This window comes from Ambystoma mexicanum, chromosome 6p (genome assembly GCF_040938575.1).
Source record: "Ambystoma mexicanum isolate Mex_15411 chromosome 6p, UKY_AmexF1_1, whole genome shotgun sequence".
Taxonomy (NCBI): domain Eukaryota; kingdom Metazoa; phylum Chordata; class Amphibia; order Caudata; family Ambystomatidae; genus Ambystoma; species Ambystoma mexicanum.
Window position 1 is genome coordinate 1,249,496,001 of NC_090935.1, and position 25,072 is coordinate 1,249,521,072.

The 25,072-nt window shown below is 45.5% G+C and overlaps 1 protein-coding gene across 1 annotated transcript in view; it reads left to right on the forward strand.

Moving 5' to 3' along the window:
• Positions 1-25,072, forward strand: part of LOC138510337 (guanine nucleotide-binding protein G(q) subunit alpha) — a 1,105,397-nt gene that overhangs the window by 807,068 nt on the left and 273,257 nt on the right. Inside the window, exon 3 of the mRNA XM_069625902.1 lies at positions 4,781-4,935. Within this exon, the coding sequence (XP_069482003.1) occupies positions 4,781-4,935 (155 nt within the window). The remainder of the gene's footprint in view (positions 1-4,780; positions 4,936-25,072) is intronic.

A 25,072-nucleotide genomic window follows, 5' to 3' on the forward strand; every position in this document is an offset into this window, starting at 1 on the left:
GCACCTTTCGAACCTATGCATCAAACCCCACTCAAGTTTCTCTTGTGGAAAACTGCATTCCTTGTGGCCATCACCTCAGCCAAACGAGTGGGTGGGATCTAGGGCCTATCCTGCAAGCAGCCGTATCTGACTTTCCACGAATCAAAGGTGGTACTGCAGATGCACCTCGCTTTCAGGCCAAAGGTTCTGTCGGAATTCCACCTCAACAGTCTTTGGTGTTGGCTGTTTTCTCCCTGAACCCTTCGTCGCCAGCAGAGAGGACCTTGCATTCACTGGACGTTGCTTGTGCCTTGAAATTCTACGTGGCACGCATGAGTTTTCGGAAGACGTATCAATTGTTTGTGAACTTTGGACCTGTGAATCATGGAAAGGCCTTATCCAAGGCTTCATCTCAAGATGGCTCTCCGGCTGCATCATGCACTGTCTTCGGCTGGCAAACCGGCCTCTGAGGGGCCGTCCGAGAGCCCACTCCAACAGAGCGATCGCTGCGGCGACTGCGTTCCTTTCTGGTATGCCCCTGCTCGACATCTGCAGGGCTGCAACATGGAGGTCCATGCAGACCTTCACAAAGTTCTACTGCTTTGACAGGGATTCCAGGGAGGAGTCCAGAGTCAGCCAGGCAGTGCTACGCAACCTGTTCGCTTGAGGTGAGTCTGTTGCACCGGTAAGTGTTACTTCTGTTGAGCCTTGTCACCTCCTGTGGTTGTGTAATGTTGTACTGCTGTGTATTTGTTATTCGTGAGCATGTGAATCCATGCAAGACCCCATGCTGGAGAAGGTTTAATTTACTTACCTGTAACTATTGTTCACCAGCATGCGTCTGGCACGACTGACAAGCAAATGGCTTCAGAATCATCTTGTGCCAAATTGCCTCTCTTCAAAATAAAATCCTAGCCCCTAGCCAAGCAACAAACAATCCACTCCAAAGCTCAGCACTCCCCTCACCTTCCCCCTCAACTATCCTTCCCGCCTCTCAACTTCCACCCTATCTCAGAATCGGACATCACCCACATCAAGAGACTTAAACCATCCCGATGTAAAGGTGATATCTGCACAGCCCGACTCAGCAAAGATTGCATGGGTGCCCTCATTCCACTCATCACACCCATCATTAATTCCGCCTTTGAATCTGACACTGTACCATCTACACTCAGACGGCTGGATCTCTCTCCTCCTAATAAAACCTTCATTTGACCCATCAATTCCAACCAACTACTGCCCTATCAGTGAGTACCATTCCATCTAAGCATCCTTGACAAAGAAGCATATCTCCACCTAAATTGAACAACTCCATATCCTAAGCCTCTGCCAATCCAGATGCCAACCTTGTCATGGAACTGAGTCTGCCTTACTCAACCTCACAAATCAGACTTCCGTGACTTGGGCATACTCGCCCTCCTCCTGCTGGACCTCTCTGCTGCCTTCGACCTGATTGACCACCAAGCTCTCTGCACTCATCTTACCTTTGCAGCAATTCTCCCCCATACCGCCAAATGGATTGCATCATTCCTAGCTGACAGATCCTCCTGTCTCTAGATCAGGAACTCTGCTTTCCCATCACTCACACTAGTCTCCTATGGAATCCCTCTAGGCTCCTGTGTCTCCCCTACCCTTTATAATCTATATACACAAAATCCCTCTTTGACCACCTCAACTCCTTAGTCATCTCCTTCACAAACTACGTCGATGACACCCAGGTCCTCATCCACCTCTCTGGCACTTAACTTGAATACCCCACCAACCTCAATGCCATTTATGAAACGATCTCTTCCTAAACGAAAACTCTAGGGCTTCATCTCAATGCCAACATCAGCGTGTCACAACATATAAATGCCATTGCCTCCTCTGCTGCCAATACCACCAAACTGTTCAATACCTGCAAACCATTCCTCTCCACGAGCAACCGCCTCACTATTGTGCTAGCCATCATTGGTGCAAAACTTAACTATTGTTATGTCCTACTTGCTGGCACCACAGAACGGAACCTTCAGAAATTACAAGTGGTCCAAAACTACGCCCTCCAACTCCTGAAACAAGAACATATGACTGCTGCTCGAAGAAACGTCCACTGGCTCCCAGTCCTGGACTGCATCAAATGCAAAACTCTCCATTACCCACAAATGCCTCTCCAACTCTGCACCCCCTACCTCTCACAAAGACTTTCCAGATCAAAACACCCCAGACCCACATGATCCATCCACAGCCATAAGCTCTCTGCCCCCAACTTCAAACGGACCAGAGCTGGCGGCTCTAGTTTCCCTATCACCGTCCCACTCCTTTGGAACTCTATGCCTCTTGCCCTTCGATAAGAACCATCATACAACTCCTTCAGGAAACACCTTAAGACCTGGATTTTCAACTAACATTGACATTACAACCATTTATTGACCTTTATGCAACCATTCATGCTTGTCTCGTGTCCACCCTGTAACTAGTGCCCAGTTCCCAGGGGATTTGCGTGCATTTCTACAAATCCGAAATAAATAAAATAACTAGATATTGAAACAGCCCTTGGAAGATACCACTGGCTCTAGAATCAGTGGTAAATCATATTCAAGCTGCTCTTCCTGATGCACAGTTCCCAAACGGCTTCATCTGCTGCCTCGAAATCATGCTAAACCCCACTATGATACCTCAACCTTTTTTCCTCACAAGAAATAGAGTGTGGTAGTAACAAATACTGCCAGCTGGTAGTTAGGGGGGATAATACAAATAAAAGGATAAGAATCCTAAAAGAAACTTGCTCTTAGCTGTAAACCCAAAAAGACCTTCCCTTTAAGGAAAATATCAAAAGAATTCTCCTTTAACTGGCACGTGCACTTTTTTTCAAGTACCACGTTTTGAGGACTCGCACAGTATGTAAGGAAAGAACTGCTCTACTCTCTGCCTCATGTCATTAAGGTATCGAACTATGTTGGTGTTTATATATTTCTTGAAAAATATGTCAAGCCCAGAGTTGCTACTACAAGCATTCTTGGCCACTTTACCAGTACATTTAAGAGAGTAGTCCCTTCCAAAACAGAAAAAGGAAGTTGCAGATCCAAGCATTCAACCAAGTGTGCAAACCCAAGAGTGCGTTTAGGCAATACTACTAGCAAACAATACTTGAAGGATTGCGTTGCAATGAAAAGTAGCTCACCCTTTCATCAAGAAAATTAACCACCATTCGGAGGAAATTAAGTATCCCAAGGAAATCAGAACCACCACATGTTCACACCAAAACTGCAAAAATCTATAATTTTTGTACTTCCCCAAAATGTGTGTGAAAGATCAATATGTCAAACAAATAGCAACAATTCATGAGACTAAAGCAAACCATTCCCAGAATGTCGCTAAATTGCACCTAACTCCATATTCCTCACTTATTTTTATATGCATTTTTCTTCCTTCAGTGTCTGAAGAGCAAATGAAGGCACGAATGTGGAAAACGAGGGCAAAAAGCATCCATGTGGAATTGTGCACGAGTTCACATAGCAAACACTTCCTCGTAGCCCTCATGCCCGGCTTCACTGTGCTTCATGAGCATTCTTTCTCCCGTGAATCTGCAGTTTTCATCCAATGATACCCAAATCTACACATGTATTGTATCTACCAACCTGTATTTTATTTCACCCTTATGTAACGAAGTGCCCTGAAGTAGCTGTAGGCCAACAATTGTGCTTCTGTACAAAAAAATAAACATTTATTTAACAAAAACTTAGACCCTGAAGTAGCCGTACAGCACATCCAGCCCTACAAGTCTGTGAATGTATAAAATGAACAAATTCCACAGAACCAAGTGAAACCATTGGTATCCCAACAAAATATCCCCACCAAAAATATCGCCGTACATATGGCCGTTTGTCTCGCCATAGGTGATATTTTTGAGGGGGATCATTTGTGGGAGCGAGGGTTGCGGGGGTGTCCCCGCACATTTTTAAATGATGCTGGGGTTGCGGGGTGTCCCCCGCAGCGTCCATGGGTCAATATCGCCGCAAAAATATGCCGATATGGATCGCGGAAGTCTCGGAGGAACTGTTCCCCCTAAACCCTCTAACAATGCTACTGGGCCTCCCCCCTGAGGACACGGACATAGCCAGATACCCAAGAATGTGGGAAACAATGCTGAGGGCGGGAAGGGTGGCCCTGGCCCAGAATTGGAAAAGCCCGGAGACCCCCTCAAAGGAGGACTGGTTAAAAACCTGTTCCTGCTGGATAAAGTCACGTCAATGATGCACAATGGTCTGAGCACATTCCAAGCCAACTGGTACGGGGTACAGCAGACATGGGGATGGGACGTTCACTGATTCACAGGGCAGAGTCACGGAAGGAACGGGCGCCCACGCCCCGGGAGACGGCAGACATTACACAGCCACACATGCAGTCAACGCTCAGACTCTTTCTCAAGCTCCGGATACATTGAGCTCACTACGCGTCTCCTTACAAGAAGCAGGCGTAAAGGGGACTAAGTTTGTTTGTGGGGGTGGGTTCACAGGGGGAGTGGGCGGGGGGGGGGTCACCGGGCCTGTTATAAGTATAATTTTTTATCTTTGCTGAAAAGGTTTCATGCCCGTTTGTTCTATTATGAAAATGCTAATAAAACAAAAAAACAAATATGCTGATATTTTTGTATCGTGATATTTTTGCGGGGGTATTAACACATGGAACCAAACCATTGCTGTCTGCATAGAAACATTTTGTATATTCAGGTTGGTGGCAGAAAAAGTCTCCAAGCTTGCATTTAAACAAAAAAAAAGGCAAAAGTGGAAAATAATGCAGTGTCTCTTTTTGTTCTCAACAGGGCCATGCACAGTTAGTCCGAGAGGTCGACATAGAGAAGGTGTGTGCGTTTGAAAACCCTTATGTAGATGCAATAAAGTATTTATGGAATGATCCTGGGATCCAAGAGTGTTACGATAGACGACGGGAATATCAACTCTCAGACTCAACAAAATAGTAAGTATGTTACTGTTGTAAATGCAGCTCACTTCCAAATGATGCTTGCTGTGTTGTTTAATTTAAGGTCTTGTTTCCCTAAACAGAGTAGCAGACCTGCTATTTTGTTCATATGCTTTTAGTATCGGAGCACCTAGGCTTGTGCATGGAGTGGTGCACTGTGCCTGACCATGGGTGTCCAGCCCTTGATCTGCTGAATTAAAGGCATGGTCTAGTAAAAATGTTTATTGTCCCTACGGGTCGGCCATGTTTTTTTAAGCCTAAGTGGATCGATTTTCGAAAACGTTCCTATGGACCTTACCCGAGTTTTCGTCCATTAAACGCACGCGAAAACAAGCACCAGGGAGCCGCCATTTTCTGATAATCCTATCTTTTCCCCGATCGCCCTGGCTGACCTGCTTTTGCGGCACTAAATCAATTCCCCCACCCCTGAGCCTGACATTATCAAAACATTCATATTCCCCGCCTCTCCCCGTGACGTTACTGTGCTGCGTAGGCAAACGCGCCCAGTCGTCTTCCGCGCGACTCCACACAGAACCCGGAAACCAACACAGATCAACTCACAACACAGCGTGCCACAATTCGGAATGTGAAACTGTACTTTAAAATGAAACAGCAACACGGTCCATTTGGTAAAGTACATTTATTTGACATTAAATGTTTAGAGAATATTCAGCAATTGACATATGAACTCCGGAAGCCATTTATTTTCTTTTATCTGTATCCGCAATAACTGTTCAGTTTCATCTTGAGTCACGCGCTGTTCCTTTATGGTACACAGGGTGTTCATTTCCGTAAAAAGAATCACTTTGGAAGCACGGTGAACCGCAAGGCTGTTCCATCAACTAGGCACTAGTCCAGCCTAAAGGTTGATATGTTGCTTCTAGCCACTAGTACAGCGTAAGGGCATGTGGGCCCTTCGCGATCGTCCCATAATATGGTGATCGTGCTCCAGTTGTTGACACGAAGCTGCAGGTGTCTGCTGAAGAATCCATCCGCCGGAGTCTCAAACAGATGGCAGTGGCAAAAAGGGATCAAATACCTGTTATGAAAACAAAAAAATGATAATTAGTCTCGCTAGCCGAACTTCATTAATATTACTCATTTTATTTATTACGGCCGATCAGAAACTATTTGCTTGCAAGGGTAGTTCAATGGAGTATGTTCGTCTCTAAAATCAATGCAAAAAGTAACGAGATAAATCGAGGCCAACACACAATGATAAACGACAGTTTACATGCGTGAGGAATGATATGATATGGCATTTGTAACGCGCCTATACTCAAGTGTTTCTAGGCGTGACGAGGCAGGTGGGGAACAAGGGCAGACAGACAACGACCCTACTAGGCCCGGTGTCTTTCTGATCGCGCATGGGGATGGGCTGTACAAGGTTACTTGAATACAAATTAAATAATAGGGCCAGCTGGTGGCAAGTGCAAGGTAAATGCCGGGAGAAGGGGCTGAAGGATACAGAGACTGTCCCGTAGTGCAGGGAAAAGTGGCTGGGCCAAGGAGCGAGATCGGTGAGACCAGTGGACCTGCATGCCCATGTGCCCACTACGAACAGTTTTACTTGCTTTTCCTAGCTCTTCATTCATTCATTTATTCATGCATCCATTCATTAAATCTTCATTCCGGTATAAAAGCGTGTAAAGATTTACTTATATTATATTTGAAATTTCCATTGTGTCTCTTCGTAATGCAGTCTGTAAAACGGACCGTGCTCTTGACAACGGTTTTTCGTATACTGACCTAAAATGAAACTCGGTCTAGTTTCTGAATTTTCTGCCTTATCGTCTCTTACGTTATTGCGCACTCCCTTCAAATGTAGTTCTTTCGGCATGGTCCCTGTCTCAAGGTCAAAAAACAATAGACCCTTATACTTCCAGTGCGACTTGTGGGCCTCATCTGGGCGCTGTGCTTCGCATTCTTTATTTGCAACATCACGTAGTATAGGCATCTGTGAGAACTTGAAGTTTAGAATCCGTCTATGTAGTGCGCCTAAATGTGCAAATGCGAACTGGCTTCTCTCCCAAATGCCACGGCCCGCTTGGTTGGCGCGTTCTAAGTGCCCCAATTTTGTCCCCGTTGTCTGCGAGCTTTGCAGCCCAAATTGAGACATTTAATTTTTGGCGGAAGGTCAGGGAAAGTATAAAGTACCACAGGAGTTGAGTTAAAAGTGAGATTTATTGTTTGTTTGTTTTATTATTTGCAATACGCAAGCCTCCCCTCCGTTAACAGTGCGCAGCATTTACATTTACATGAGATAAGACATGAGAAAAATATATACATACACATATGTGAGGTGAATAGAGAGAATTCAAAGATGACACCCAGCTTGTTCACCACCCATGATGGTGAAGGTAGGGGTTAGGTTTACAGGTACACTGTACAATAACATTTATTTACAAAAAGACAATCGTATTGCAATTATTTAAACCGGGATTTGTACTTCACAATCAGCTGTGCTTCAGGTGGGCATGGCACAGTCGCAATGTTCGGTGGCAATGGATCACTGCTCTGCACAGAAACGTCCAAAATTCCCTATCTGTGCTTCTCTAACACAGCAACAATAAGGCCTTTCACAAAGTCGAACTGCATTTCATCATAGACTGGTTTGATCACCCATTGCTTACTTCGTTTTGAAAACACCTTAGTGTAGCGAGGCATCCTTACTTTACCGCTAGTCCTAGATTGTTCACGCCCGACATTGCTGTTATGGGCCAAGACCGCTAGTAGAGTGCGATGTTTCATGCCCCGAAAGCTAAAATGCAAGCGCTTTGGCCTGTACTTTAGGCACATATTGTGGAACACCTCCAAATCTCCTGTGTGACAGAATTCTGTCAGTCCTCTCAAATCTCTTGATAGAGTTTTGTCGAAAACAATCTTCTCAATGGCTTTGTGTGTCGGTGAAGATGGAATCAACCACTTCTTCTTCCGTGCCTCCTCTGGGGACAAAGGGTCATGTTCACATTGGTGGAAATGTTCATTTGCTGTCCAGCGATGAACGTTGGTACAGTGGTGCATCAGTGACCGCCATTTTTCAAGTAGTATTTGCACTGACCCCTCACAAGTTTTTGAACTCCACTAAAGATGGTTGGTGATAGAATGTGACCACTGCAAAATACTTTCAAAACCTTTTCTTTTCCCCTGCAGCCGAGATTTTCTTGATTGATTGATTTAGCAAGATGCCATACGTCAAATTGATGTTTAATATGTGGGAACTGCTCTCTCATTGTCTTGGCAATTGAAACGTGTCTATCCGTGGCTATGAGGTCGATGTGCATTCCCCTCGATTGTAGATATTCAACTGATTTTATAAAACCTAGTTTCTCCATGGCCACTGAGGATGTACATTGTGTTACCTGCACGACCACTCATTTTCTTACTATCCATGTCCTGAAAGTGGTAGGTTCAGTACTTGGCAGAAAATCCAAGGCTGTCTCACTGTCCATCGCCGGCTAGCCTGAATCGTTTGCCTTCGAATGTACTTGCTAGAGACAATTGTTCAATTTTCCAAGCATCACTAATGGCTGGAAACAGATAATCATGTTGGTATGTGTAGTACAGCGCTTTAGAAATGAAATGGAGTCCCACAAACTGAAAGAAAGCCTCTAACTTTCTAAAACTGGAGCCACTAAAAAGTGATGCAGCTGCACACAGTAGATTGCCTGCTGGCAGTTTCCCCAGCATTGGTTGTGCAGACCATGAGAACCTATGATTTAATCTACAGGCGGCATTTATTTTGACGTTACTGCCTTTTATTTGACGAGTCACATTAATCAATGGCTTCCCACATACTTTCCCTCTAATGGAATGCACACATTTCAGCATACTTATAATTTCCATCAAACAACTGTCGAATACAATGTATTTGCTCTCTTTCATTAGACTGTCATCCTGCGTCAACGTTCTTTCGGCCTTTGACGTTGTGGAGATTTCAACACATTGGAAAGTAATATCGCTGATATCAAGTTCTGATGCCTCTATGGATGCTGCGGCTGGTTCATTCACTGTCATTTCAACATCTATTACTTCAACATTGATGGGAGAACACAACAATGTCGACAGGTTTTTTGGTGGCAAATTTTTGCCGGGTGTAGATTGTGTAAATTGATCTGCAACTACTTCAGAGCTATCTTCAATACATTCAATAACATCTTCTTGTGGTGGTGCGGTCGCACTGTAGCTATGGTCCAATGCAACTTTGCTGTAGTCTCCAAACACAATTAATTCATGTTCTGGCCATTGGACATGAGCATCTCGAGCCTGAACACGCCTCGCCTCAATTATAGTTCCTCCATAGTGTACACGGTCTGGCAAGTCACATCTCTCATTCGCTTCACTGTCTGTGTGTGTGTATAGTTCTGACACCCACGGGTAACTGGAAGAGAGATTGGAAAAGGGATGTTCAGTTTAAACACAAGATGGAGTGTAGTAGAATTGACTGGAAAAAAACATAAAATAGTCCCCAGCACAAACATTTTTTTAAAGTTATGAACTGTTTGTAACTGACCTTTTTTTTGTTTTTTTTTTCTTTGCAACTTTTTTGACTCGACCTTCAACATCTGCACGCTGTAGCTCCGATTCCTTTCCGCATGTCCTCCCTTCCTCTTGCGCTGCAACGACTATATTTTCTGTATCCGCATAGACAGCACGGAATGAGGCTCCATCGTCTCCCTGAAACATAGTACTTTCATTACTATGTATCAAAATATTGTTAGCATAAAACACACGTGAGGACGAACACACAGGTACATCTCAATAGCCAAATACGATTTAAACATTGTGTGCAACAATCAAACGACAAGTATTCGACCAGTGATGATCTATTTCGATGGAACTGTCAGCATCCATACCTCTGGCTCTGCATGGACTGCCATGAATGGTTGTATTGGAGAGGAGGCATCCGCATCTCCCTGAAACACAGTACTTGCATTAGTATGCTTTTCAATATTGGAAACACAACACACACTTTGGGTCGACGGCACAGGTACATATAAAGAGATAACTGCAAATGATGCATTGTCCAAAAGAATCAAGGAACATCCAAATATGATCACATTTCATCGACTTATTTCAACGATTCCTTTACATCTGCATCATCTAAATGAGATGATGTGATTGTGGTGGAAGCTCCGATGTCTCCCTGAAACACAGTACTTGCGTTAATAGGGAAGAAAGTATAGCAAATGGAATCACGTTATATGATCACGTATGATGGAGCTGTCATTATCCATACCTCGTGCTGCTGAAGAATATCTATGGATGTTGCAAATGTAGTGCGCACTTCCGAAAGCTGTTGCGCCGATTCGTATACTTGAATGTCAGGCTCTGCATCAAGTGCAGGGGTTGACGCTCCATCAACTGCCTGAAACATAGTACTTGCATTAGTGAGGTTTACAATTGTGAAAACATAACACACACCTGGGGTCGACAGCACAGGTACATATCAACGGCTAACCACGAATGAAACATTGTGTAGAACAATCAAACAACAAGAATTCCAGCTCTGATGATGATGCTCGATGGAGCTGTCAGTATCAATACCTCCTGATGTTGAAAAACATCTAGAAATGTTGTAGATGTGGCGGACGCTTCAGCATCTCCCTGAAAGACAGTACTTGCATTAGTATGGATAACACTAATTATAACTGAAAACAAACACCAGTAGACGATAACTAAGGTGTATATCAATTGGAAAGCAGTAACCAAACATTTGGTAAAATAATTACACGATAGAATAAAACTATTACTTGACATGCATAAAACAAGTAAGTAGCGGATTAGCCTAGTAAGATTACCTGATATGCGCTAGAAGTGGTTGATAACTGCGACCACGTCAAGGATGTAGAATGTTCTTGCTTCAGATTCAAGGGATAGTCAAGAAGTTGTAAAGGTCAATTAATGATTGATAATGAAATGCCAATATTAAAAATAGCCATGTAAGCCGACAGAATACTTGAAAAATGCTCAATACAGCACAGTTCCCTGTCCCCATATACATATACATTGCGTTTGTGGGTTATGAAATTGAAAAAGAATATATTGATAAATGTAATTATTCAAAAAACTATACACTCATATCAATCTCGAAATTATTACAAGGGATAGAACACCTACAATATCAATTAATCAATTCAGCTACCTACACACTACCGCAAGGCCTAAAGCTAAATCCGGACACTTGACTCACCGGTGGCGGAATGTGGACGAATAGAGTGGGAATAGCGTTTTCGCGCAATTTCTGTGTTGTTCGCCGTTTATTCTTCTTTGTTACCCAAGAAGTTGTGTACATGTCAAAGGAAAAGTGCCGGCTGCAGATGCGGTATCGATCACCCCTCTTGTCCTCTAAGACTTGTTGGACTCTACTTTCCAGCTCATCCAGTGGATATCCGCAATGTCTGACCCATTCTCTTATTCGATCAACAGTTTTCGGGAATACATGCATTGTAGTTCCTTCAGATTTCGCATGGGTCTTCGAAGGGCAACCGCTAATCGAACAGGCAGGCATTGTTGATAAATCTGAAAAGTAAATATCGACATTATTATACAATCTTCAAGAATAAAGATTTGATACAAAACTAAATACCAGTTATGTGCTGCTTAGTATTTGCATCAGTTGCAGAAATGTATAATTGATGTGATGGAAATCTGAACATGTGACTCTTCCCTTGGATGTTCTGTCTTGCACGAGAAGGAAACATGCTTACATTATAGACTGGACCCCCGAATGATGCAATTCAATGACAATAGAGGCAGATGAAAATAAATAGATCTATTGATAGCATAGCAATGGAAACTCAAGTCAATACCAATGAGACCAATGAACATAGCACTATTGTGTACTCTACTCGAAAATAGATAGAAATTTAAAAATCTGCGAAATATGACCAGGATACATGGCCTTACCTTGACCAACAAACAGTAGGATTCAGCAAGCAGAGCAGTATGTTGCGGGAGAATAGGTGGATGGCCACAGGTAGCGCACTGATGGGTATGCTCGAAGCGGTCAGAGAAGTTCACGATAGCATGACGACGAGCAGATTAGCATAGATCTCAGTGGTTCCCAGGTAGCACGTTCAGGAGTTGACTTGCAAAGCACAAAGATGTTCTCATGAGACATATCGAGTGTTTTTTAAAGTATTAGAAACTGGGGTGTGTTTGTGAATGAATGACGTATGTATGTTGTGGTATTAGGGGGGTGGCCTGCTTGAAGGGGAGGCCTGCCTGGAGACACGGGGTCTGAGGAGGCCATGTGAACAATGGCCCCTTGGCGTGGGACACCTTTTGAAGTGTACATGTAGTTTGGCACCTTGGCCGTTGGCGCCCGTCACAGCCCCCCATGCCAGCGCGCATCCACCGGCGCGAACCGCCTTTATATCAATATACAGTATATCGCCTTTATATCAATGATAGTATATCGTTGCTTATCAATAACAAATGCCACGTACCAGAGATTCTTGTGAGCACAGACCCACACTTCAACCGGTGTATTATAGTGGTCAAGACTGTATAATCCAATGGTAAATGTTAGTATAGATATATGTGTGACTTTTATAGAGACATAACCTACTGAAAGACTTTGAACAAGTGTGTTTTAGTGCATGCATTATCGATAATATGTTATGTTAGCTTAGATAGATAGTGACCACCCTGCTTCACAGCAACCAGACCTTCACCCATTCGGAGCACAGATGTCTGACGTCCATCCTTGAATGGAGACACACTTGATTCATTTAAAAAATCGAGAGAAACGTTGTTAAAATATATGTGGCGTTTTATTTTGTATCTTATTTTCATGACACAAAAATACAAGACTTTAAAGATTATACAGGTCAGGTTGCAGCACAGCCAGAGAAAATCCCCTGTACTGACCGCTGTCACTCGGGAACGTTTCTCTAATGGCACGAACGGCACAGGCGGGTATCACTCTTCGAACGCGGTGTCCAAGCCTCCCGTGAAGCCACCCTGTAAAGGAACGATAGGCCACCAGCCTGTACCACCTGTGAAAAGGAATGAAACAAACTGTTTTTAAATGACCAAGATAAGTTTAATAAACGTTTGTTGTCAATGACAATTCTTGTAACTAATGGCATTTTACCCGGACAAATGCTATCTAGACAATGCACACTATTCAACGACTTACATGCGTTACAATGATACGTAGATGTAATTTTGGCTATAGTAGAAGACCATGAAATAGGAGTGGCATGACAAGCAGAGTATACTTACTCGTTACTCGGATTACGAGGACGAACAGTTGCTCGAAGTTCGTGCATAAGCACCATCATTATTCTCAACACGGCCCGTGTGAGGCAGGCTGCCCTGAAGTCTGGCAGCTCGGTGATGCATTGCGGTCGTGGCTCGCCTTCCGAAATGTAGGCCAGGCATCCCGAATTTTCTTGGCAGCAGCAGTTCTCGTCCTCAGTTGGCATTAGCTCGCACCGATTGCATGTGCACCAGGTGGAGACGCCGTCCATTCGACTAGGCCCAGGCTCTTCATCTGTTGATTCGTCCTGCCAACTGCCGTCCGAATCCCCATCGTTTTCGCGTGCTTCCCTTTCCAGTAGTTCCTCCTCAGTATACTTGGGCTCGTACATGTAGGGCATTATTGTAGCCATTGTGTGTTAAACAAACTAAAATAATTTATAGCGGTGGTCCTGGTATCTGTTCACACGGGCTACAAGCGGCGAAGGTAGCTGACCAGAGCACTGAAACGAGTCACAGAATACTCAAAGTAACAGAGAGAGAGGAATGTAATCGAAAATCGGCTGCTGTGTGTTGTGAAACGGTCTGTTTAAACTTATTGAGGAGAGAGGCGTCCTGCCATTTCCATGGCGACACATCATTAGCTGAAGCGCAGCGAATGTTGACACAAGACGTGCTTTGGCGTTGGGAAATGGACAGTACAAGTCTGCTGATGACAGGCTCAGGGGCGGGGGAATTGATTTAGTGCCGCAAAAGCAGGTCAGCCAGGGCGATCGGGTAAAAGATAGGATTATCAGAACATGGCGGCTCCCTGGTACCTGGTTCCCCAGAGGTAGTTCCTGCCAACTGGGTGATGCCGGATACCAGGAGCTTCTTCTTAGATCTTCGCTTTGAACCCTGAGGTACCTCAGTAATAACATTTTCGGCCTTTATGGCCAGTCTCATATTGGATCTTAAAATGGCCGCTCTTACCTGAGCTCCATCACCCCAGAGAAATCTGGATCCAAATATCCTGTAAACTGGCTGGAGAAGTGTAAAATACAACAGAGGACTGGTGCCAGAGAGCCCTGCGAGGGGGACAAATCGTTACGCAGTTCGGATAACTGCCATGCAGAACTGAATTCCCGTGGCGGGGCCAGCCTTGCAGTGAATCCTGTGCCGGTGCATTGTGGACGGCCTGATCTGTGGGGTGTGGATCGGAGCCCGAAGGAGGAGCTCTAAGGCAGCGTCAGTGGATTTCATGGAACCCGGGCAGGCCTACCTGTGCGGCAATTGCCGGGCTGAAGCCGAAAAGAGGGACAACCATGATAGCCTGCCGCCGGCAGGCACAGGGAGTGTAGGACCAGTCCCACAGGCGGGCAGTTTGGGCGCTCAGGTCCCCTCCACCACACCCCCTCTCCTGCAAAGACAAGATCTCAGTGACTGATTTGCTGAGGCAGGCTGGGACTTCAGCTGGGAGAGGAATATTGATTGGGGCCCTCTGCGACCCATGATGAAAGGAGTGTTCCCTGTGAGGGGCTTAGGTGGGTTGAGACACTGGTCTGCACCTCGTTCAGTGTCTGGGTCAGTAACCTACTAGCTAGCAGGGTGGCAGGACAGTGGTAGCCCAGTAGCTGTTCACAGCCGCCTCTTGTGTACCCCATTCTTTAAGGCGCTAGATAAGGGGACACTGTGCGGATCAATCGCAGCATCGACTTTCTTTACACTAAGCAGACTGTTACCTGGACCCAGCTGGGGGCCCGGCAGCATTTGTACAGAGGAGTGGAAGAGATTAGCTACCTGGCAGTGTGCGCTTTTGGTGGACGCAAGGCAGCAGAGTCCAAACGAAATCTGAGAAGCAGCAGCGAGACTGCTCAGCCTCCCGGGGGATACTAAAACTGTACCTCATAAACATACCTGCGATTTTCTATGTGACTTGGGGATGCAGCAGATGCTGCATTGCAGAGCCTGAGGCACACAGCGCTTGCCCTGAAGCTAATGTCGCACCTTGCCTCTGGTTGGGCAGTGCCACTGTGTGGCATTCAAGAGGAGTCATCTAGGCCCCCAGGTGGCAGCGGTTATTTCAACTTTGGACTTGTGCTCCTGACACTCTGAAGTTAATCCTGGGATCCGTAGGTCCACTTTTGCCTTTTTCTTTCTCGAGGATGCAGTGACGGAGACTGCAATTGCATTTCAATCTTGTGAAACTGCCAGAGAACCAGTTGCTGTTTGGAAGGCACAGTTCGTGAACATCCTTGTCTGGCATTGCTGCCTCCTCCAAGAGTAGGAGCTCGCCCACCGCCTGCCTCAGGACTCTCCCGTCTTGGTTTGGACTTTCTTTCGTGTGCACCTGATTAGTCTGCGCCTGTCTTGCGGCTACACCACCTGGTGAGTTTGTAAAGCATTGTGCAGTCTCTTCTTTGCTCTCTTTCCCCCCCTTTTCATCTCTCTGCTCTCCCTGTCCACGGAGCTCTCCTTCTCCCCATCTACTGTAACTGCTACTTTATCACCTATACTGTCTCTCTTTCGAAGTATGGAAGGAAACATTTCAAGAAAGATCTCCTGGTCTCCTATCAAGGCCTGCCCATCTCTGACACCTATGTCAATGCTTCTTCTTCCTCCTTCTTGATAGGTGTCGTCCATCTCTCATCCACTCCCCCCCCCCTTTCTCCTGCCACTGCTCCTTCTGCTACCCCTCTGGCCCCTTCACCACCTCCAACAGGCTTATCACATTTCTGCACCCCTTCTCGGAAGACCTTCAAAGGTGGCAACCAGCTCCACTTGGCCACCTCCAACTCTCGCTCTGCCGTTAAACACTTTTCTGACATCTGCCACCTCCTTGAAGACTTTGACCTTGATGTCCTTGCTCTCACCGAGACATGGTTCACTGCCAGCTCCGTCATTATTTTTGACACTCCTCCTGGAGGGCTACAAGATCCTCTCTAAGCCATGATCTAACTGGCTTGAGAGCGTAGTGGCCCTGATCCTCCCTGAATGGGTCCGTGCTGCTGTCATACCCACTCATACCTACTTTTCCTTCAACTGCCTCGCCTGCAGGCTTGGTGTCCCCCATTCCTCTTGCTGAGACTTGCCACCATCTACCGGACCACTGGTCCGGTCTCCCTCTCCGTTTAGGAGTGGTCTGACCTCGCCTCTTCTCTCCTGGCCTCCACCTCCAAGCTTCTCTTCCTCAGAGACTTCAATATTCACGTTGACTCTCCTGATGCGGCCTCTGGACTCTTCCGCAGCCTCGGTGACTATTTCCCTCGCCATTCTTCCCTCCGGTCTGATGCACTCAGCTGGACACACCTTGGATGCTCACATCTCAGCAGACATCCCAATCTCCAACCCACTCACTACACTCCTCTTCTGGTCTGACCATGCACTCCTGTCCTCTCACCTGGATCTCTTGGGTCCCCCAGCTAAGCCTCTGCCCGCACAGCCAGTCTCCTTCTCTGTCATTCAACAGATTAAGTAAATGTCGGTTGCTGCTTTTGCTGCAACTTTCATTCCCCATCCCACTCCGGCCGCTAACTTACACTGACACAGCCCTTGCTAACCTTCACCTCCATCTCCAACACTATGGACATGCTTGCCCCGGTCATGAGGATCCACACAAAGCCTGCCTCCAAGCACACCTGGTATGATTCCAACCTAACCTCTCTGAAACGCAAGTGCAGAGTGTCTGAGCGGAAGTGGCAAGCCTCGAGCACATCCTCTCTCAGACTAGCCTACCACCTGCTCCAAGGAAATAGACTCCATCTGCTCGAAGAAGAAAGCATATATCCATGCACGCATCTCTAGGGCCACTAACGACCCATCTGAACGGTCTACAATCTGCAAGGAACTTGCCAATCCTGCCGTCTCCACCTCTCCTCTGCCATCCCAGACTTTCTGCACTGCACTGACCTCTCACTTCATAACCAAAACTCAGGACTCACTAGCCTCACTCTCTTGACCCCTCCCATCTACCCCACCCGCTGTCAGGCCTTCCTTGGCCTTCCTACTCTCCTCTTTCTCGCCCATACCACCGGTTGAGATCTGTAGACCAGTCCTCTCTACGAAAGTCTTCTCCAAACAGGATCTCCCCTGAACTACCAAGGACAACATTACATCCCTTGCCCCAGCCTTGGCTGATTTCTGCAATCACTCCTTTGCCGCTGGCCCCTTCCTGCTACCCCTCAAGCACTCCCTTGTGCACCCTCTCCTCAAAAATCCTTCTGCCGTCCCCTCCTGCCCAGCTAACTACCACCCTATCTCCGTTACCCCCTTCCTGGGAAAACTCTTGGAGAAGCTGGCCATCTCCCAGCTAATACACCATACTGAATCCTTCGGCTGGGATCTGGGTTGTTTGTTCGTGCCGTATATGTTCGCAGCTGAACTGCCCGCAGCCTAATTGCTCGGGTGCAGGTTTTTTTTTCATTTTTTTTTTGTCCCCCGCTGCCAGTGCTATGGAAGCGGGAGACACCCCTGTACCCGCGAAACCCCAAAATAACAAACATGGGGAGCGGGGAACACCCCCCCACAGCCCCGACTCCTCATGTTCGCTTATGTGCAAACAAAAGGGTAAAAGGTCAAAAAGTGCACAGCAAATTCGGTCAGATGAGGGATGCAATGAGAAAAATTTGATCGATCAAAATGGGTAATACCATTGGTTGTCTCCATGACCACCAGTCTGCCTTCAGAGCAGCCAGGGCATGAAAACTGCACTCCTGAACACCCGTGAAGACTTGCCCTCAAATCTCAATTCCAATTCTCCTTCCGTTCTCATACTTCTTGACCCTTGCTCTGCCTTTGATATGGTCAATCTTGCCACACTTATAAATCGGCTCTGTGATACCCTTGGCATCACGGACCTGGCACTGGACTGGTTGACCTTCTGCCTCTCTGACTTCAACTGGGCCCTTTTCTCTTCCCCCATCACTCTCTCCACTGTGGCGTCCCTTGGGGCTCTATCCTCTCGCTGTGACTCTTCAACATCCACCTGGCTCCTCTAGCCCATTTGATCTCCCTCTTCTCTCCTCGCTTTGTGTTATGCAGATGACATGCAGCTCTCCTTCTGCAGGAGGCTCCCTCTGGAATGCTATCCCTCCCCCTGTCGGGCTTGAGCCGGATCCCCTTAAGTTCCAGAAGCTTCTCAAGACTCTCCTTTTCTCTTCTTCCTTCCCTCGACTCCCCCTGCTAATATCCCCTCTGCTGCATTTTGACTGGCTGCTTGGTTCCTTCTGGGTCATACAGGGCACCAAGGCCCCCTCGCTCTTTCTACTCCAGCACTTTGTTCTCCTCTGACACCCCTCGCACCTGCCCTTGCCCTACTGGGCATCCTCCTCCTGTACTAGCCTGGCGGGATGTACACTCGTACTGAGCCCGATCCAGTCCCGTCCTCGCACTCAGCATGTGGACTGCACTCCATGCTTTCCCTTGGCACTTGTCCACCTGACCCCTGTAGCACTCGCCTAACCCAGTGGCCCTCTTCCCCCTCCCCTGCCTCCCATGCACTTGCATGTTCTGCATTCTTCCCTTCCCATCTTGCATTAACGCATTCCGCATTGCACTTCTTGTTACTGCACTTGCACAATCCGAATGACAGAAGGCCTAGTAGGACCGTTTTTTCTTATAATTCATCCGCCTCCGCCTCCCCTCTTCCCCCTTGTCTTGTGGCACCTTTAAACACCATTTGCTGTATAGGCACATTATAAATACCCAATAAAATATACCTGTGATCAAAAATGTACAATCCAAAGCAAGTTATATATGTTTGGAGCCTAGCTCCAGTAATACCTGTTGACTTTGACAAGAATTAGCAAACTAATAGAGAGGCATAGTCACAAATTTGAGTTCAGATCTAGTGACTGACTTGTACTACTTGAAAACACAAGAAATGTATACAAAATAATTTATATATGTGTCCTGAATTCCCATAAGCAATCATTGTAGGCTCTGCCCACTCCCACAGTTAAGTGGTTTTAAATCCATTTTTCCTATGCAAGCTGCACAGAGTATGAAGACCTACAAAAGGGTCTTTCCATCTTGTCTTGCTTACACATCATTCCCTGAAAACAATACTTCATGTCTAATGCCAAAGTGAATGTCCGCTCAATGAATGCCATCAGCTCACCTCATTTTATTATGAAACCAAGAAAGTAGAATTCAAAAGCATAAGTAGGCTATTTAAACACAATGTTATTTTAAGAGTTCATTGCACACTGTGAGGAAACGGGATTACATTATTTCATAGAACACGTTCTGTAAAATTACAGGTTGGTTAAATCTCACGTTAGTCGATGTTAACGTGAATTTTTGAAATCCACCATCGTATATCTACGGGCAATAAATAAAAAATGCTTAGTCACGAATCTCAATCATACAAAGCTGATGCTCATCAGCTGCAACTACAATGTATGAGTTGTGTACTTTCTAATCTGAACTTCTAGAGAAAGCATTTTGGTAAATTCCATATAATTATATGGGCCGTAGACATCCCAGTGAATACACACGGATCAACTTGACAGCAGTGGGACTGCATTGTTCCTTGGAGGCGTTTCTGAGATCCACAGAATTTGACATGCAAACATTCTGCAAGTCCCATGTTCTTCAAATAGGACATAACCTCACAGTGAAGTCTATCTGATTAAATCTACTGATTAAAGGAATGTCACCCACCAGTGGGCATTGGCTGGCAAGGAAACCACAGTGGGTCAAGTGATCTTGAAGAGGTGGGCTTATACCCTTTGTAAGTAGCTGCAAGGACACAGATTTCAGTGAGCAGGTGGGAGGACAGCGGTGGGGACTCAGAGCGGCCACAGGGGGGAGAGTGAGAAGGAGAGGGGGGGGGGAAGGAGGGGAGATGAGATGAAATAAGAGAAAGGGAGTAGGTTGCACTGGTTGCAAAATAATTTGCTTGGGGAGAGACATAGACGGACATGAAAACACTAGTTGTTACTGGTGGATTCCACCTTCGCTCCCGGCCGCCTCATTGGCCAGGTGCTCTCCTCGGGTGCCAATGTGATTTCTACCATGCTTGTATGTAAATAGTGATTTATGATAACAAGTTACTTAATCAACTCGCACTACAAACCAACCATAAAATATATGAAGAGTGCACATATTTCCTTGTTTCACTGAACATCGCTGTTCAGGATTCCCAAGGGTACCACGGTTGGATATATATGGTAAATCTCTAAGTAGTCACCCCTGACCCCTTAAGGATGTGAACACATTAAGAAATTACCATGTCTTCCTCTGCTGATTAGCAGAAAGAAGTAAATAAAACATTCTTTGCTGATATGAACCGCTATAATGCTATGGGTCCCAGTCAGTGGGAATGGGATGCAGCTGGCCTATATATTATCAAGAAACATTTTGTGGTCCAACGAAGCATTGTGCTGATGTTCTGAAATATTACCTTTATTTTCAATAAAAAAAATGCATGCTCATGGGTTAAACATTGAAATTATAGTGGTCATAAAAAGCAGCCTAGATATTGAAAACATGAGGCAAAAGACATGTCATTTTTGACTGTGACCACACATCTATTTTCTTCATCCTTTGTGTAGAATTATGCTTGTGCTCAGGCTTTACTTTACTGTAATTGAATTTATACCGTGCACACCAAAAAAGGGCCCTGAAGCATATTAGCGCAGGCGATGAAACCTGTAGGGGAGGGATAAAAACATACTGTCACGGATAATGAGTCTGAGAAGACCATCTGAGAAGACAATTTGCCTCAGATCATGCGACTTTTAGCAACTCAACAGTAAGGGACTACAAATGTGTGTTGAGCAGAAAGCACACGCTTACACATAATACAGGAGCTGCTTTCAAGGGACAAGCATAGACACATGCTGCAGATAATATAGGTTACGTTTAATACAAACGAACGTGTGGCCAGTGAAGAACACACAACTAATCTGCTGCTGGGCTGTAGTGAGAGGCAAGGAACAGGAAACGGCAAGCTTCATCTATCCAGCAGAAGAAACCCAACCACAAGTGGCAGCTTCCTGTCTTAAATGGCTAAATTCAAGAGATGCTTTTTCGCACCAGTCAGATCAGGTACGAAGCCAAGGACAGGAAGAATTAGACCAAAAGACACGGGCACAGTTAAAGCGTGTGAAAGCAAGGGTCACTCTTTACCTCTTCAGAAGCTCGGATACTATAATGGAGGTTGAAGTTGTGTAGGAGCAAATGACACGCTCTACTCGTTCCCCAAGCGAACGCCCAGTCACTGTAAGGGAAGCAACCAATAGTCAAACGCAGCGCCTGTCTCTTAAGTGTGCACATAGGAATTTAGTATGTGTAGGCAAAGTAAAGGAACTCTCTTCAGCGTTGGGTTCTAAGATCCCAGATGACAGGATATGACGCTCAAGTCTGATCCCTCTTTTACATATAAAAGGCGAACTAAATGGGAAGGGGGTGCACAGCCAGCAGAACCCAGCAACCGGCAGAACTCGCGTCGTGGGGTGCTGGGGAGATTGAGAAACGCAGGCCCAACTGACGGGAAGCTGTGGTCAACTCATATGCAGCAGAGTGTGTCCTAAAGCGTGAGTTGAAGTTTTGCTGTGTGCTTCTTGAGACTACAGGCGTTTGGTATGTTACACATCTGTATGTTACACCATAACATACCATAGCATAGATCAGGATACTATAAATCCCATGTCACTCAAGCTGCTGAACTAAAATGATTACTTGTTCTTCTCTCTATCAATGTAAACCATGCTCCTAGCGTACACATTTCTTTTCATATCTATGGTAATGTGCTATGTTACAGTTGCCTTTGTTATAGCTTGTGCAATGCAAATTAGAGCTTGTAGGATAAAACTGTGATATTAAAAATGTATTAACCTGCTATCCTCAGTGTCAGTTCCATATTTCAGAGTAATGCTTCAGAATGGTGTCTCTGAGTCCGAAAGAACTTCACAAAATTTCCTGGCCGTATTTTTGTTAATTATGTCAAGGGGAGCGAACACTCAGGAATACTGTCCCAAGCGCTAGGCCGAACTCCTGGGGCACCCCTTATCATAAAATATGACTTTTAATTCCATGCTCACTTCACACAGCCGTAACTGGGGTGGAGCGGGGGCAGAAATCACGCTTTACACAGGCAATTAAGTCAGATGGCACCTGTACAGATGCAACATTTTAGAGATGACCAGAGCATTACTAATAGGTAAAATAACCTCAGGCCCAGTCACGATAAAATGTACCAGGCAAAATATTTGTTTTTTCTTAAACGTTTTTTTAAATAAGAGGTTAGAGTGTGTACAGGAGATGGCGCATCAGGAAATCAATATTCCCATCCGTTGTAGAATGGCTCCCATCAGTGCACTGCCACGCAGTGAATAACAATTTCACAGTAGCACAACTAGGTGGATTTCCAGCAGAATCACTCTTTACTTACTTAAAGACCCTAGCTAACAGGACAAATGTATATGCAACTCTCCTGGTGAGGGGAGACTTGGACACCATCCAGTATCTTCCATGCCAGTATCCTGAATTGGCTTTAACACATACAAATCATGTCAACTGGTTTGGAGGTAATCTAGTTTACCCACAAACAAGTGCAGGGCATGGCCCGTTAGCCACACCCAATCTGTCACTAGAATCCTTTGGCCCGTTTCATCCAAACCGTAGAGGTCAATATCTGCAGCCTGTCTACCAATTGCTAGCCACCCATTTTGACACAGTGTGCAATATTTCTCTACAAAATGCCGCACAGCAGGGTGTAGCACCTGCTCAGCAACCTCAGGGACAGCTGGATGCAGTTGGGGTACAACTGCAGACATTGAGAATAATATTAGGATCTTGTCCGTCCAAGAATGAAGACCTACCAAAGTGATATTCAGAGAAACTAGGGCAATTGCAAGCCGCTTATCCACCAGTCACCCCCCAGCAAAGACATGGGGCCGCAGCCATGTTCCTTCCATATGTCTGCACAACGCCTCTACCGAGCTGTGACAGCTGGATCTCAATTTACAGCTGATAGGCGCGCTGTCCGTTAGATCACTAGCACTGATACTAGCAGACATCATGGGAACACAAGGCGTGGCCGCAGTCATGAATTTAGGCATGTCCATTGCATCTAACAATTATCAAATGGTTGAGAGCATAATCCTACCCTTATTAAAAGGAGAGCCTTCAAGGTTAGAAGTCCATAGGAAATTGTCCCAATTGAATGAGCAAGAAAAAAGGGAGAAATTTGGGGACATAGTGACATCCACTTATCAATCGCTAGGCAGGGATCACTTGGGCAGGATACCTGCAGAGACGCATAAAAAGGGTAACAAGGATCTTAAGCCAGATAAAGAAACCCACCATGAAGGGAAGCCCTTGAAAGGACGAGGGTCGTTCCAGGGTAAAAAGGGCAACAAACCACAGATGCGGCAATTATCGCCAATAGAGGAAGACAAATATCCCGAGCACGGGCCTAAAAATGAGAAAACTGCAGGTGATAGGCAGGCCACCCAGTGGCTACGCAACCACAGGGATAGACGAGCATTAGGTAAGCCTGCGGGACAGTCCCATCTCAGACCTATGATTTTAGAGATGAACAAGAGTCTGCAAAAATACACTGATGAGGGTTTGTCTCCTTCCCCAAAGGCAAGGACACCAGATTGTTCTAAGGCTGAGGGGAAGGAAGTGAAGGTTGAGAAAAAACACACGGCAGCACTACAGATTTCACAGAATGCAGAGTCCACGCACTCATCGCATCGTTCCCAAGTCTAAGCGACTAACTGATTGGATCGAGGTCCAATTAGAGTCTGGGTCTGACATTTCCATATTTGAAAGCAGCCATAGGCACTATTGGAGCACACAAGGGCATACAGGAATGCACAGATCAAAACTCCCGCTTGGCAGACATTAGCACATAATGAGGTGTGTTTTGTAACTATTCCGGTGGAAGACGAGTACCCAAAAAAGATTGAAGCACTGTTTTGGCCACAATTACACATTCAATATAAAGGGCTGTTGGCATTTCAAGATTGGCCACCATTGTATGAATGGCAAGCACCAAGGGGTCAAGAGGTGGTAATGCCTACTTTTTCAAAAGAAGTGAGTGGGGAACTAATGCAAAAATAAGCAAGAAAATGGTCAGCGCTGGCAGCGGTGCAGCTGTTTAAAAAATCATGTAGGGCATGATGGGGAATGTCCAGCACATGTGATTCCAGGATTGAAACCAGCCCTGCCACAAAGGCAGTATCCAGTCAAACCACAGGCAGTTGTCCACATGCAAACCATAGTAGAACAGCTAATGGACAAGGGGGTAATTATAAAGCAAGCTAGCCAACATAACAGTCCAGTGCTCCCAGTTTTGAAACCTGATGGTACTTACCGCTTTATTGTGGATTTTTGAACTTTGAATGCACATTGTAAGACAGTGGTAGTCCAGAACCAACACAGTTCTGGATTGCTAGCCAACGTACACAGATGTAAATATAAAACAAACCTTGATCTAGGTAATGGGTATTTCACACAACCTTAAAGTGTGGAAAGCCAGAAATACAATTTCTGGCATTCACGTACACATTTCCAATTCACTAGAATAATGCAGGGATATAAGAATTCACCTAGTACATTCTCAAGTAGAATACAGAGCTTGCTTGCAGACATTACTAACTGTTAGCAATATGTAGATGATATTTACATCACCCAGGAGAATCTCAATGAACGCTCGCAACAAGTAGACAGTCATTCACACATTGGCTGCAAAAGGGTACCTGATTAATTTAAAAAAAATAAAGAATAGCTCATCGTGAGGTTACCTTTCTAGGATTCACTCTTTCAAGTGAGGGCAGAGGTTTGTCAGCATATTTTCCTGATAAGTGTGCAAGGATACGACCACCTACCATGCTTAGGCAGTTACAAGCTATTCTAGGACTGTTGAATTTTGGCAGATCGTATGTTTCTAATTTTGCTGAGCTAGTGAAACCATTGTATGCTTTGATAAAAA